At 37.6% G+C, this 12283-nt stretch overlaps 1 protein-coding gene across 2 annotated transcripts in view; it reads left to right on the top strand.

The window, feature by feature from the left end:
• NNT (nicotinamide nucleotide transhydrogenase) overlaps positions 1 to 12283 on the top strand; it is a 100221-nt gene that overhangs the window by 40482 nt on the left and 47456 nt on the right. For both annotated transcript variants that reach the window (XM_072605681.1, XM_072605683.1), the window contains exons 8-13: positions 211 to 344; positions 1865 to 2056; positions 2301 to 2454; positions 5892 to 6053; positions 8541 to 8651; positions 9915 to 10060. In XM_072605681.1, coding sequence (XP_072461782.1) covers positions 211 to 344; positions 1865 to 2056; positions 2301 to 2454; positions 5892 to 6053; positions 8541 to 8651; positions 9915 to 10060 — 899 coding nt within the window. The remainder of the gene's footprint in view (positions 1 to 210; positions 345 to 1864; positions 2057 to 2300; positions 2455 to 5891; positions 6054 to 8540; positions 8652 to 9914; positions 10061 to 12283) is intronic.

Raw genomic sequence — 12283 nt, 5'->3', positions numbered from 1 at the left:
CTCTAAGACCAGGTCACTGTCCTCTGCACCACGTTGTTCATAACTTGTTGGAAATACCCTGTGGTTTGGACTGGTGGCCTGTATCCTTAATTGTGGTGTCAGCATACAAGAGGCTATTGCCATAATCGTTAGGTGAACTCTTGGTGCAGGCTGGCTGGTTTTGACATGCATCGTTTGTTCACTTTTCCCTATGGCTTTATTTGTTCCTAGGTAAAAAAGCCCCGGTTTTGTTTACACAAGACATGATTGAGTCAATGAAGGAAGGCTCCGTCGTTGTGGATTTAGCAGCTGAAGCGGGAGGAAACTTTGCCACTACTAAGCCAGGAGAACTTTACGTCCATAAGGTATTGTTAGCAATAACGTCTTTAACAATCAAGCATTTTGCTGATGCGGTATGCCTGGGGTTCAAAATGTTGCCAGTAGAAGTCATCAGTTCAACAAGTATTTATTCAGCATTTTCTATATACTTAATCATTGTCATAAGAAATGCAAAGGAAAACACGAAACCACTCCTGCCCTTAAGAGTTTGCCTTAGATGTGGGTTTGTATACGGGGTGGGGAGAGGGCTGGAACAACACGTACAAAGATAAGAGAATTCAAAATATATACAAAGTAATTTACAGGAGATGGGGTTGGGTAGAGAGGCCTAGTGTTTCACAGATAACACACAGGAGGCACCAGAGGTTTCGGACTCCAGCCTCTATCAGGTTCACTCTTAATGTGGTCAGACAGGCCTTCATAGGGGTTAATAATTTTACTTTATTCTAGTCTAGTTTTCTCAAAAGGGAGTTGCAGATAATTGGAGCACCGACTCCTACAGTATTCCCTAATAATCTTTTTCTCAGGGGCTAGCAAGAAGCAGGGGCAACTACCCCTATGTCTTGATAGGGTTGATAGAGACAGGCACAACTTGTGTACTCCCGTAAATCCCCTCAATGTCTGGTCACTGGATTCAGATGGCTCTGGAGGAGAAGTGAGGCTGGTGACCTGCACAGCCCTCCCTCACTCAAAACAGAGTCAAGTGCCAGTCATGTCATTAGTTCTCTGATGGCATGGTCTTCTTTGGCAGCGAAGGACGAACACACACACAAGCCTCAATGGGGGTCAGTTGAGATCCACACTGATTCCCCTGTGGTTCGCCTGGTTCTCCCTATGGGTTCTCCATGGTTTTCCCCCACTCATTGACCAGTACCTACTTGCTTTGGAGGTCAACAGACAAAGTTGGCATCTTGCCACCAATGGCCTCGCAGGTTAACTTTAGCATTATTGTCAATCTGTGCAAGCATAGTAAATATCACATTATGTCACCCCATATCGCACAGTGCAGCCTCAGTAGGACTGTCTGTCACTACGATTCTGGGAACTACTATCTAGAATCCTTGGAACTATTCTTGGAGTTACTTGGAAAGTAGACATTCCCCTGGCCATGGATCCTGAGAAACTAAACTAAAGAGAATAACAAAATCCTCTTTACATACCCTTATGAACTCTGTAGTCTGCACTGTCTGGACGATTGGTAAAGTTGTCATCTGTATTTTATAACTGAACGACTGAGGCCTAGGTGGGCCTTTTCTTAAAAGCAGTTTTAAAAAATCATATTGATATAATTTGTCTATATATGAAATTACTTGGAAAATTTTTAAATATATATGAGTTAGCTGTATTATAAATTACTATTAGACTGTGAACTCCTCAAGGGTTGGGACTTTTCCTTGGATCCCCAGCATTTAGCCCTAGTGTCTGGCATAAAATAGGAACTTAATAGGTGCTTATTATTTGACTGAATGAAATTAAACTATGTTTTAAATAAAACTATGTTTTAGAATTTGGTAATAAACTTTATTAACTATTTTCATTTGTCTAGGGAGTTACTCACATAGGCTACACGGATCTTCCTAGCAGAATGGCTACCCAAGCCAGTACGCTGTATTCAAACAATATTACCAAACTTTTAAAGGCAATCAGCCCTGACAAAGATAATTTCCATTTTGAGGTGAAAGATGACTTTGACTTTGGCACAATGGCCCATGTTATTAGAGGGACTGTGGTAATGAAGGTAAGTAAGCTTATTAATTCCCTCCTGTGTTATGTGGCTTATCTTTTATGGATTTCTGTTAAAGACAGAATATTGCTTTGGGGTTCTGTGGGTGTGTTGTAACAAAATTTATGGGTGTGTACATAAAGGAAATAGCTTTTTTAGCAGAACAAAACAAAAATGACCCAGCATCATGACTGTTTAAACATTTTTGTTTTTCTGATATTTATTTAATTTTTAAATCCTCTTTTCTAATTTTTATTAGGATGGCAAGATAATTTTCCCAGCACCAACACCAAAAAATATTCCTCAGGGAGCCCCTGTGAAACCAAAGACAGTAGCTGAGCTTGAAGCTGAGAAAGCAGCTGCTGTTACCCCATTCCGCAAGACCTTGACCACAGCATCTGCATACACAGCAGGTGGGGGATAGCACAGTAGCCTCTCCTGCTCCCTTCACTCATACCTGCCCCCCCCACCCTCCATTGTTTAATTTGAGTTTCATAAGTAATGCTTTAGGTACCAAAATTATTTGTAAATCTGCTGAAAGCCTTATGCCAGATTTCACTGGCAGTTGGACCCTTTTAAGATGATTTTCCCTCAGAGCAGGAGTTCTTAAGCTGGGACCCGGGAACTTAAAAAAAAAGTTGATAACTATGTTTCTTTTGTCATCCAGTGTATGTTATTTTATGCATAGAAAAACATGATTCTGAAAATGATTATCCTTTGCTCTAGAGGAAGAACTTTGTGAAATACATCACAATAGTGAGAGTGAAATAGTTAAAGAGTTTTGACTTCTTTTGAAATTGCAGAATGATATATATGAAAATATATTATTGAATGTATGAAGATAAATCACTTATTTCCTTTTTTTCTGGTGGGCATAAAACCATCCAACTATGATTGTCTACAGAGTTGGGTAACACTGGGGAGTCCAGGTGTTTGTCTTGAAGAATAAGAACTAGGAAACAGGTATAGCTATCATGTATTTAACTAACATTCTGTTAGTTAATTGTTGTCTTGTTTACTTTACAACTTAATAGTAATTACTTGTTTCTAACTGTGACTTAGTTACAGCTTTAAATATGGTTGTAGACAGTAACACACACTCACCTTGGCTACACTTAGTTATTCTCCTTGGAATTTTTAATATGGGGAATGATTACAGATAGGCTTTTAGTTCTTTGGTCAAATTTTCCTTTTAATTAGTTAGATCTCTGCCTGGCCAGAAGCTGAAGCATAATTATTAATAATTAATAGGTAAATCTCACTTTTGTACTCTTAGATGCTTCAAAGTTCCCCAGGAAATCCTGGGATCATCCATCCATCCATCCATCCATCTATCCATCCATCAAATCCATCCATCATTTATTTATTACCAAGCTAAACCAGCCACTCTCTAAGGCTTAACCTCTGTTAAATCTCAAATTTATGGCTCCTAGTAATGAATCATCAGCATTTATTATTTCATTTAAATATGCTGGTTAATTTTTTGTTCATTTAACTTTATGCCAGGGTGTGTAGTGAAGTATCTCTTCCTAAGCCTTTTGAAATTATTGAAATCCAAACTATTGACTTTCTTGTCCTGGACCTCATTTGCGTTTTCTTTGAGTCATGGCCATTTTATTTAAATAAGCATTAAAGAGGTGAATTCCAGCTTGAAAAAGAGGCATTTGTTGAATTTCCTTTGTCTGAAGAACTAGTCTGTTTATTTTTCTCATTTGGGTGCTCTAGTAGACTTAAATCATTGATTAGAGGCTGATCAAATAGCATTTCTCAAAATGGGGAACTTAAAAAAAAAATCTATAATATGTCTTTTAGATAATCCTGGTATGAGAGGGAATCTTTTTTTTTTTTTTTTTTTTTAGTTTACCTTTTATATATCATAACATTTTAAGTAGTTTACAGTGACATCCCTTCATTTGATCTTCACGTAAATCTTGTGAGGCAGACAGCACAGGGATTAGCATTTTCATTTTATAGATGAAGGGCCCCAAGGATTGGTGAGATATAAGGCTTATTCAAGCCAGCAGATCTGGGACACAAAGGGGAAGTTTTCTGATTTCTCCTCTAGTAGGCTTTCCCTTGTATCACGCTGACTTTATGTTTACTGTCTGTGAGATCCATCAGTCTTTTCAATGTACCTTTCTTTTGTTCTTTGAAAAAGATCGAAGAAGCCTCATAGTAGAAACTGTTATAAAAACCTGCCCTGAGAGGAAAATATTTTTAAGCATGCACCAGTTTAGTAATTAGAAAGAAAACTTTCAAAATGTCACTTCATTTGTGTGAAACATGAATACGTTAGAAAAAAAAAATATTGGCTAATAAATGTAGGTACTACTTATCTGTTATGTAGCTATCCTGCAAATAGTTAAGTAGCCAGGAATTTTGAAATAGTGCAAGAAAGCTAAACTGTGCTTTTGATTCCTTATAAAGTAGTAGATTTAGAACTGAGAGGATATTAGAGGTTATTGAGTCCAGCCCTCTCATAGGGACACTATGAGAGGGTTAAGAGGTTAACCCTCTTAAGAGGTTAATGGGTTAAGAGCTAGAAGGGCTCTAGGAGGGCATCTAGTCCAACCCCTTCATTCCACAGATGACACAGCTGAGGTCAAGAGAAAATAAGTGACTAGTTCAAGGTCATGCCGCAATTATACAAGAGAGCTGGGATTTGAACCCAGGCCCTCTGAATGGAAGCTTCCTTAAATGCTCCTGTTGCTTCATCTCTAGAATGATATTTCACCTTAGGAAGATTACCCCGTTTGGAAAGTTGAGTTTGTCTGCTATCTCATTCCCCCTTCTTCCCGCTTCGCTTACCGCTAGGTAACCCTGTTCTTCTTTAGAGGAATAGATACACATATGTTTGTTATTAAGGAAGGCAATAATTAAAGATGTATGTTCAGAACTGACTGTATTCTTCTGCACATTCTTAATTTAATTTGTGTTTTTTTTCTTTTAAAATCACATTTGCTGACTTGGTGCTGAAGCTGGCGCTCATGGCCCTAGCCAACAGAACAATCCAGATTCAGGAGCAATTGCAACACTTTGGCTCCCTGGGCTGGTGGACACCATATGTTTTAGGGAGGTGCCGGCGTGAATGAAATCCTTCCTACTCTTTTTAAACCTCCTTCCCTCACTCAGCCAAATTTTAGAATGGCATAAATTGGGCTTTGTAAAAGCTATATCCTGGCCAAACTGAAAAATGCCTTGGTGCATTTTATACAGGCCTGTGATTTAGGGAATAAGATTTGTTTAACAGCTCGATGGCCCTGTCTATGTTTGATGATAACAAGGAATGGTCAGAAAGAGTGGGCTAGAGAGGAAAATGTCTAAGTTATTGTTGAAGTGACTCATAAATATTACCAACTTTGAAATTTTCTCTTTTTTTCCTGATGGTTAAGGAGCTGCGTTTTGATGGGTATCTCAGGCTCCTTTTCTTTTTAAAAATTAAATTTGTTATTTTATTTTATGGATGATAGGTATTTTTACTTTCCAGTCATTTCCGAGTATTCCCCATTCCCCTGGTTTGCCTTCCCATGTAGCAAAGAAAAACGCAATTAAACAAAACTAACCAGCATATCAAGCATACCAACAGTGTCAGCACAGGTGACATTTCAGTACCCAACATTCCGCTGAAAGGAGAGAGTTGCAGCCCTCTTCTCTTCTCCTCGCTGGCCTCCTATTATTAACTGTGAAATTTTACCTTTCATCATTAAAAAAAGTCCCACTTACCATTAGCTGTCAGAGGAAACAAATTAACTTTGAAAGCGTTGATTATTCCCCATATTTTCTTGAGTGTGGGCTTTTAACCTTAATAGATTTAATTTTGAATAACAATTTTTGTGTTGTCTTTCTCTAGGTCTAACAGGTATACTTGGTTTGGGCATTGTGGCTCCCAATTCAGCCTTCTCTCAGATGGTGACAACTTTTGGATTAGCTGGCATTGTGGGCTACCACACAGTTTGGGGTGTGACTCCTGCTCTCCACTCACCTTTGATGTCTGTAACTAATGCTATCTCAGGTATGGGACTTTTAGTCTAAATTTTCCTGGAGTTTTCCTCCAGGTTAGGTCATCGTAGATTTTTTTTTTTTTTGCTATTTCAATCCAGCAATACTTGAGCTTTAAGCAATAGCATGCTAAAACCTTATGTGAATTCATTAAAAATATTGTTTTAGAAGATCTTGGTGTCTTAGATAGCATGTTGTGTTGCTTCCAGGTAGAAATAAAATGCCATTTGGGGGATTTGGTGGTGTGAGCTTTCTTAAAGGTTTTGTTGTGATAGTTATGACAAATTTTGGTGTTCCAGTGTGTTTGTGCCAAACTACTTGTCATAGTCTAAAAATATCTAGGGACCTATTGATACGGAATTTATTTAGCATTACTTAGTACCTTCTATATGTCAGATACTGTTTTAGGTGCTGGAGATTTTGTGATGTAAATGAAATAATCCCCGACTTCAAGGAGTTTTCATTCTCTTGGAGTGGGGTTTAGATATGTTGATTTACATAAAGCTACATTATATTAAAATAATATCAAATATGAAAATTAAATTGAATAGTATGAAGTAATTGGAAATATTCAACGTTCCTAGAAAAGGGGTCCTGTGTGCAACTTGTGGGGCGATAGGCACCTTCCCTTGGTATTCCCTGAGACTGAGAGTAGTTTTAGCAGTATAACGTATTTGAGGTGGATGGACCATGTCGAGATATTGTGACATGTAAGTTGGGACTTTTGTTGACTGGGACCTTTTGTGTCTTAATCCCATGGGGAAGTTGCATGGAGTGACAGAAGCCTGAATGGAAGAATCCCAGGTTGGGAAGAGTCCTCACAAGCCATTTGGTTCAAGAATCGGGGTGCGAATCTCTTCCGTGAAAAAAAGAGCTGAATTTAGGCCCTTAATAGTTATATGGACCTTGGGCAAATCGCTTATCTTAGTTTTAGTTTCCTTATCTGTGAAATGGATATGATAATAATTGCACTGTTCACCTCATAGGGTTGAGTTGAAGAAAATGGTAGTAAATCTTAAAGCATTACTGAAATGTAAGTAGTTGTTTTTATTACCTTTGTATCCTACAAAGGGCCCAACAGCACCTTACATATGGTAGGTGCTCAGGAGATGTACGTTTCCTTAATGGAAAGTAGCTGGAAAACAGCTCTATTGGTGGGTCTGTGTGCTCTATTAGAAAAGAAAATTCGAAACATATAGCTTACCTTATATAAAGCTCAGAAAAATCAACAACCCGAATGCCTTAGGACTGTCCTGCTTAAAAGAGTGAATTTGGTGATTCCTTGGGTTGTTTTTCATGATTTATGTTAAATCTTATAGAGAGATTAGTGACAACTTTAAAAACCTAATAATTTTTGTGCCTTTGAATATCCAGTTACTCTTCCTTCCCACTAAAAACCTGGTTTAGGTATTTTATAATAATCTTGTAAACTGTCTTCAGGTTAATTTTCTATCTTACAGGTGTCATCTGTCAGCCATTTTGTTTCATTCTTTAATTGTCACACAAATCATAAAGTATCTAGATGAAGTCAGTATTCTACCTTAAATAGCAATAGCTGTTAGCACCATGGATAGAGCACTGGGCCTGGAATCAGTAAGACTTAAGTTCAACTATGGCCTCAGACACTCATTAACTGTATGACTCAGACCCTAATTAGCAGGTCACTTGACCTCTCTGCCTCAGTTTCCTCAGCTGTAAAATGGGCGTGATTATACCACTTATCTCCTAGTATTGTTGTGAGGATAAAGTAATATTTGTTAAGGACTTAGCACAGTGCCTGGCACATAGTAGGCACTTACTAAATACTTATTCCCTTCCTCCCCTTTTCCCTCCCTCCCTCCCTCCCTCCTTCCTTCCTTCCTTCCTTGGTAGAGATTCCTTCTAATCATGGAATCACATTTTCACTTCAGTGAATATTTATTAGCCACATATTATGTAGTTAGGGGCTGAGGATACAAAGACAAATCATCTAGCCCCTGACCTCAAGAATATTGGGATCTGGGGGACTCTGTTAGAGTTCTTCTAATATAATCTCTAGTCATTAAATTGGTCAACAAGCTTTTGTTAAGTACCTACTATGTGCCAGGCACTGTTTGAAGTACAAGTCCATTTTATGGGTGAGGAAACTTTGGTCCAGATTGAGGCTATGACTTGTGCAAGCTTATAAACCTAGTAAGAGGAAACTAGGTCTTCAAATTTAATAAACATTAACGAGGCACCTGCTGGTGTTGCTTTCTGCTCTAAACTTGAACCCAGGTATTGACTCCTAGACCAGACTTTTCTTACATTACCATCCTGATCCTGGGAAAATGTTGCTTAGCCAGGCAACCTTAAATTGTTATTTGTATGATTTTTATGAGGTAGCCATTAGTTTTTTTGACTTTTTTTTTGAACTAGAGCATTTCTACACTTACTATATGTGATTGAAGTGAGACCGAAGCATTGTTTTGACTTGGCAGCTTCTTTATCTGTCACTTACGTTTTTATTCTTCCTTCTTAGGTTTGACTGCTGTTGGAGGGTTGGCACTCATGGGAGGACACATGTATCCTTCCAACATGCCTCAGGGTCTTGCTGCACTTGCTGCTTTCATATCCTCCGTCAACATCGCAGGTACTTGGACTCTCCTGTTGATGATATGGCATCTGTGAACTTCCAGTTCCCTTGTTCATCTGCTGTTATATCTAGAAAATAAGTCAAATACGTAGCTCACGCTGCTTTTAAATGAAGTTTGAAGAGCTAATAACACCAACAGGCTGTTTGAGAACTGTCAGCTGTGTAGGAATTCCATTGGAAATTAAGAAATTTTGTCCTCAAGTCATGAAACCCCTTTTGAAAGGAATGTCATACTCATCTATTTTTTTTAAAAACTATAGTTCTTGGAAGTTCCTGTGATTAAAAAGAATTTCTTGCCATAGATAAACTGGAAAATTATTTTGGACATAGCTGTGAATTAAATTGGCTCAGGCATATCATTATAGTATCTATAGATAGACTTAGGAATTTTTCTGAGATTTTACTTATTACCCTACCGGTATCAATGAATTGTTTCTGAAGATAGAAAGTCTAGCATGACTTGGTGTTTCCCTCCACTGTTTGGTAGTGGAAGAACTTTAACATACTGTGGTGCCATTGGAAAAAGTGCTGATTTTAGGGTCTTAGGTTTGTCGTTATTCAGTTGTTTATCTGTTGTGTCCAGTTCTTTGTTACCTCATTTGGGGTTTTCTTGGGAAAGATACTGGATTAGTTTGCCATTTCCTTCTCCAGCTTATTTAAAAGGTGAGGAAACTGAGGAAAAGGGGTTAAGTGACTTGCCCAGGGTTATACAGCTAGTGAGACTGGATTTGAACTGAGGTCTTCCTGACTCCAAAACCGATGTTCAAATGCTGGGTCTACTGTTTGCTACCTCTTGGAGTCTGGTCAAGATGTTGAACTTCTCCGGGCCTCAGTTCTTACATGTAAAATGAAGGGGTTGTACCAGATGACCCTAAGGCTCCTTTCAACTTTACATCTATGATGCATGAACTCCCGACACAGTGTTCTTTTGATTGTTTTTATCAGAGTTAATTGTAATATTGTTTAATAAGCAGAACAGCAAGTTAGAAATAGATTTATGACCTTTGAGCTTTTGTATTCTCATTCTGTATTTTTAGGCATGTGGAAATAATTGGTTCTATACTCTGATAACATTTTTTCCTAATTGAACTTGCTTCCTATACAACATACTTCCTCATGTTTTATATTTATAAATCAGTGTTTGAAATGACTCGTAGGTTAAGGTTCCCTTAAAACAGGACTGCCATAGCACCTACTTAAATAACTGTCTTCTTCAGTGAAACAATTTCACTAATTTCCAATGTCGTTGACCTTGATTAGGTGGTTTCCTGGTGACCCAGAGGATGTTGGATATGTTTAAACGTCCGACCGATCCCCCTGAATACAATTACTTGTATCTGCTCCCCGCTGGTACCTTTGTTGGGGGTTATTTGGGTTCACTCTATGGTGGCTACAGCATTGAACAGGTAAGGGGCCGATTCACTTTTTTTTCAGCAATATATTGTTTTTTGTTTCCAGTTAAACCTTGCATTTGGGACTATGCAACCATCTGTTGAACCAATCGAAGCCATAAAGCTGGATACATTTTGGTAGAGTAGAAAGAGCAGTGGGACTAAGAGTCACAGAACTATTCTCAGCCCTGCCATTAATTAGTTGTGTAACATGGTTAAACCACTCATCTTTCTTGGTCTAAGTTTTCCCATTTGTAAATGGAACATGATATTTTGTTGTTGTGTAGTCATTTTCAATTGCATCATATTCTTTGTAACCTTGGGTGTTTTTGGGGACAGTTATTAGAATGCTTTGCCATTTCCTTCTTAGCTTATTTTGCAGATGAGGAAACTGAGGCAAGCAGGGTCAGACAGCTGGTAAGAGTCTAAGGCTAGATTTGAACTCAGGAAGAAGACTTCTTCCTGGATTCTTTCCTTTGTAACACCTAGCTGCCCTTTTAGCATGATAGCACCATTCTGCCAATCCAACTTACCTACTTTGCAGGATTATTATGACAAGAAAAAAATGAATTTTTAAAAATGAGAGTTCTTTACAAGTGTATTTATTATCTTTAAATATAAGGCATTTGAGTTACGATTGCATTTTCTTTTCTCTAGCAAATCTTGACCATTTCTCTAATACCTTGGCCATTTAGTTTGATGAACATTTATTAGGTGCCTATTATTTGCATGATGGTGTCCTTGGTACTGTTACTGCTGATAAAGGTTGTTGTCATCATCGTCATCATCATTTACAAAATGCCTAACGATCATTATTTTACTTTGTCCTTACAACCCCCTGGGAGGTCGGTACAGTTATTATTTTCATGTTGTGGATGAGGAAATTGAGGCACAGAGAAGTTACCTGACTTGCTCAGGGTCATATATCTAGTAAGTATCTGGCACCAAACTTGAATTTAATTCTTTCTGACTCTAGGCCAGGGGGTCGGTTCAGGCCTGTTGTACCACCTAGCTAGAGTACTGATGTCCATTTTAAAGTAGTGGTTTCATGAAAAAACCAAAGTAGACCCAGAGTTAGGCACACCCTGGATAGATTTAATTCAGATTCTTAAATCTGGTCTCCATCTTCCATCTATTCTTCACATATCTTATATGTACCTATTTATGTCAATATTGTTTCCCCCTATAAAATGTAAGCTTTTGACATTGTGTATTGCACATGTCATATTTTTTTGGACCTACTGATTATTTTTACATTTTTTTCTTTCTCTTTTAAAAACATTCTTTGTTATTGGGGTGGCTCTCTGTACGTAAGGGGAGAAGGGAAGGAATTCAAAAGGAAATAAATCAAGCCAATATAAAAACAAAAGGTGGAAGTAAACATTTTTGAAAAGAATATAATCTTGATGGTGGGAACTATTTTTGAGTTCTCTTTGTACTGATAGATTTTGATTTTGAGTAAATGCCCAAGCCAGGACTTGAACAGAGGTTAAGTTCAGAATTTAAAAGAGAAGGAAGATCTTTGGGAAAAAAATATGGCTCTGATCTTCATATCCCTCTTTCAGGGTGGAAAGGTGGTGAAAGTGATTCCCTTGTTGAAATGAGAAAATGTGTCATAGTGAATGGAAAACAATAAGCCATTATAAAGGTTTACTCAGTGAGTGTTGTCTATACAGAGCTATCTTTGGGCTTAGTAATCTATATGAAACTTTTAAACTGTGACCTTTATAGAAATCATCTCAGGTCACAGTCATGGCAGCATTTTATTTAATATTCATTTAGAGCCACAAAACCAAAATGATTGGTGTGATGCCTTAATGTGGAAGTAGTCTATTAGAGAAGCCATGTTGTCTTAAAAACATCACATTTTATGTATTGTTTAAATGTTTATATTCTCATTTTCATTGGTGTAAATTTCAATACAGTAAGAAAAAATTTGTAAATATGAAAGGAGCCATAGGGCAATGAATAAAGACCTTGTTTTGGTGTGGAATACCTGGGTTTGGATCTAGGCCCTGTCACTAACTACTTGTATGAGTTTAGGTAAATTACTTAACATCTGTTGGATTGTTTCCTTATCTTTAAGATGATTGATTTGGACTGGATCAGAGGTGTCAAACATCCATTGCTGAACCAGATTAAAATGTAGTTTGAAAATATTTAATATAGTAAGTTAAAATGTAATAAAACATTGATAGTGTTAATCTGTGGTTTTCTACATCAGAATGTTGTTTAGTA

The sequence above is a fragment of the Notamacropus eugenii genome, chromosome 4, assembly GCF_028372415.1.
Source record: "Notamacropus eugenii isolate mMacEug1 chromosome 4, mMacEug1.pri_v2, whole genome shotgun sequence".
Lineage (NCBI taxonomy): Eukaryota > Metazoa > Chordata > Mammalia > Diprotodontia > Macropodidae > Notamacropus > Notamacropus eugenii.
This window is presented reverse-complemented; position numbering and strand designations above follow the sequence as displayed.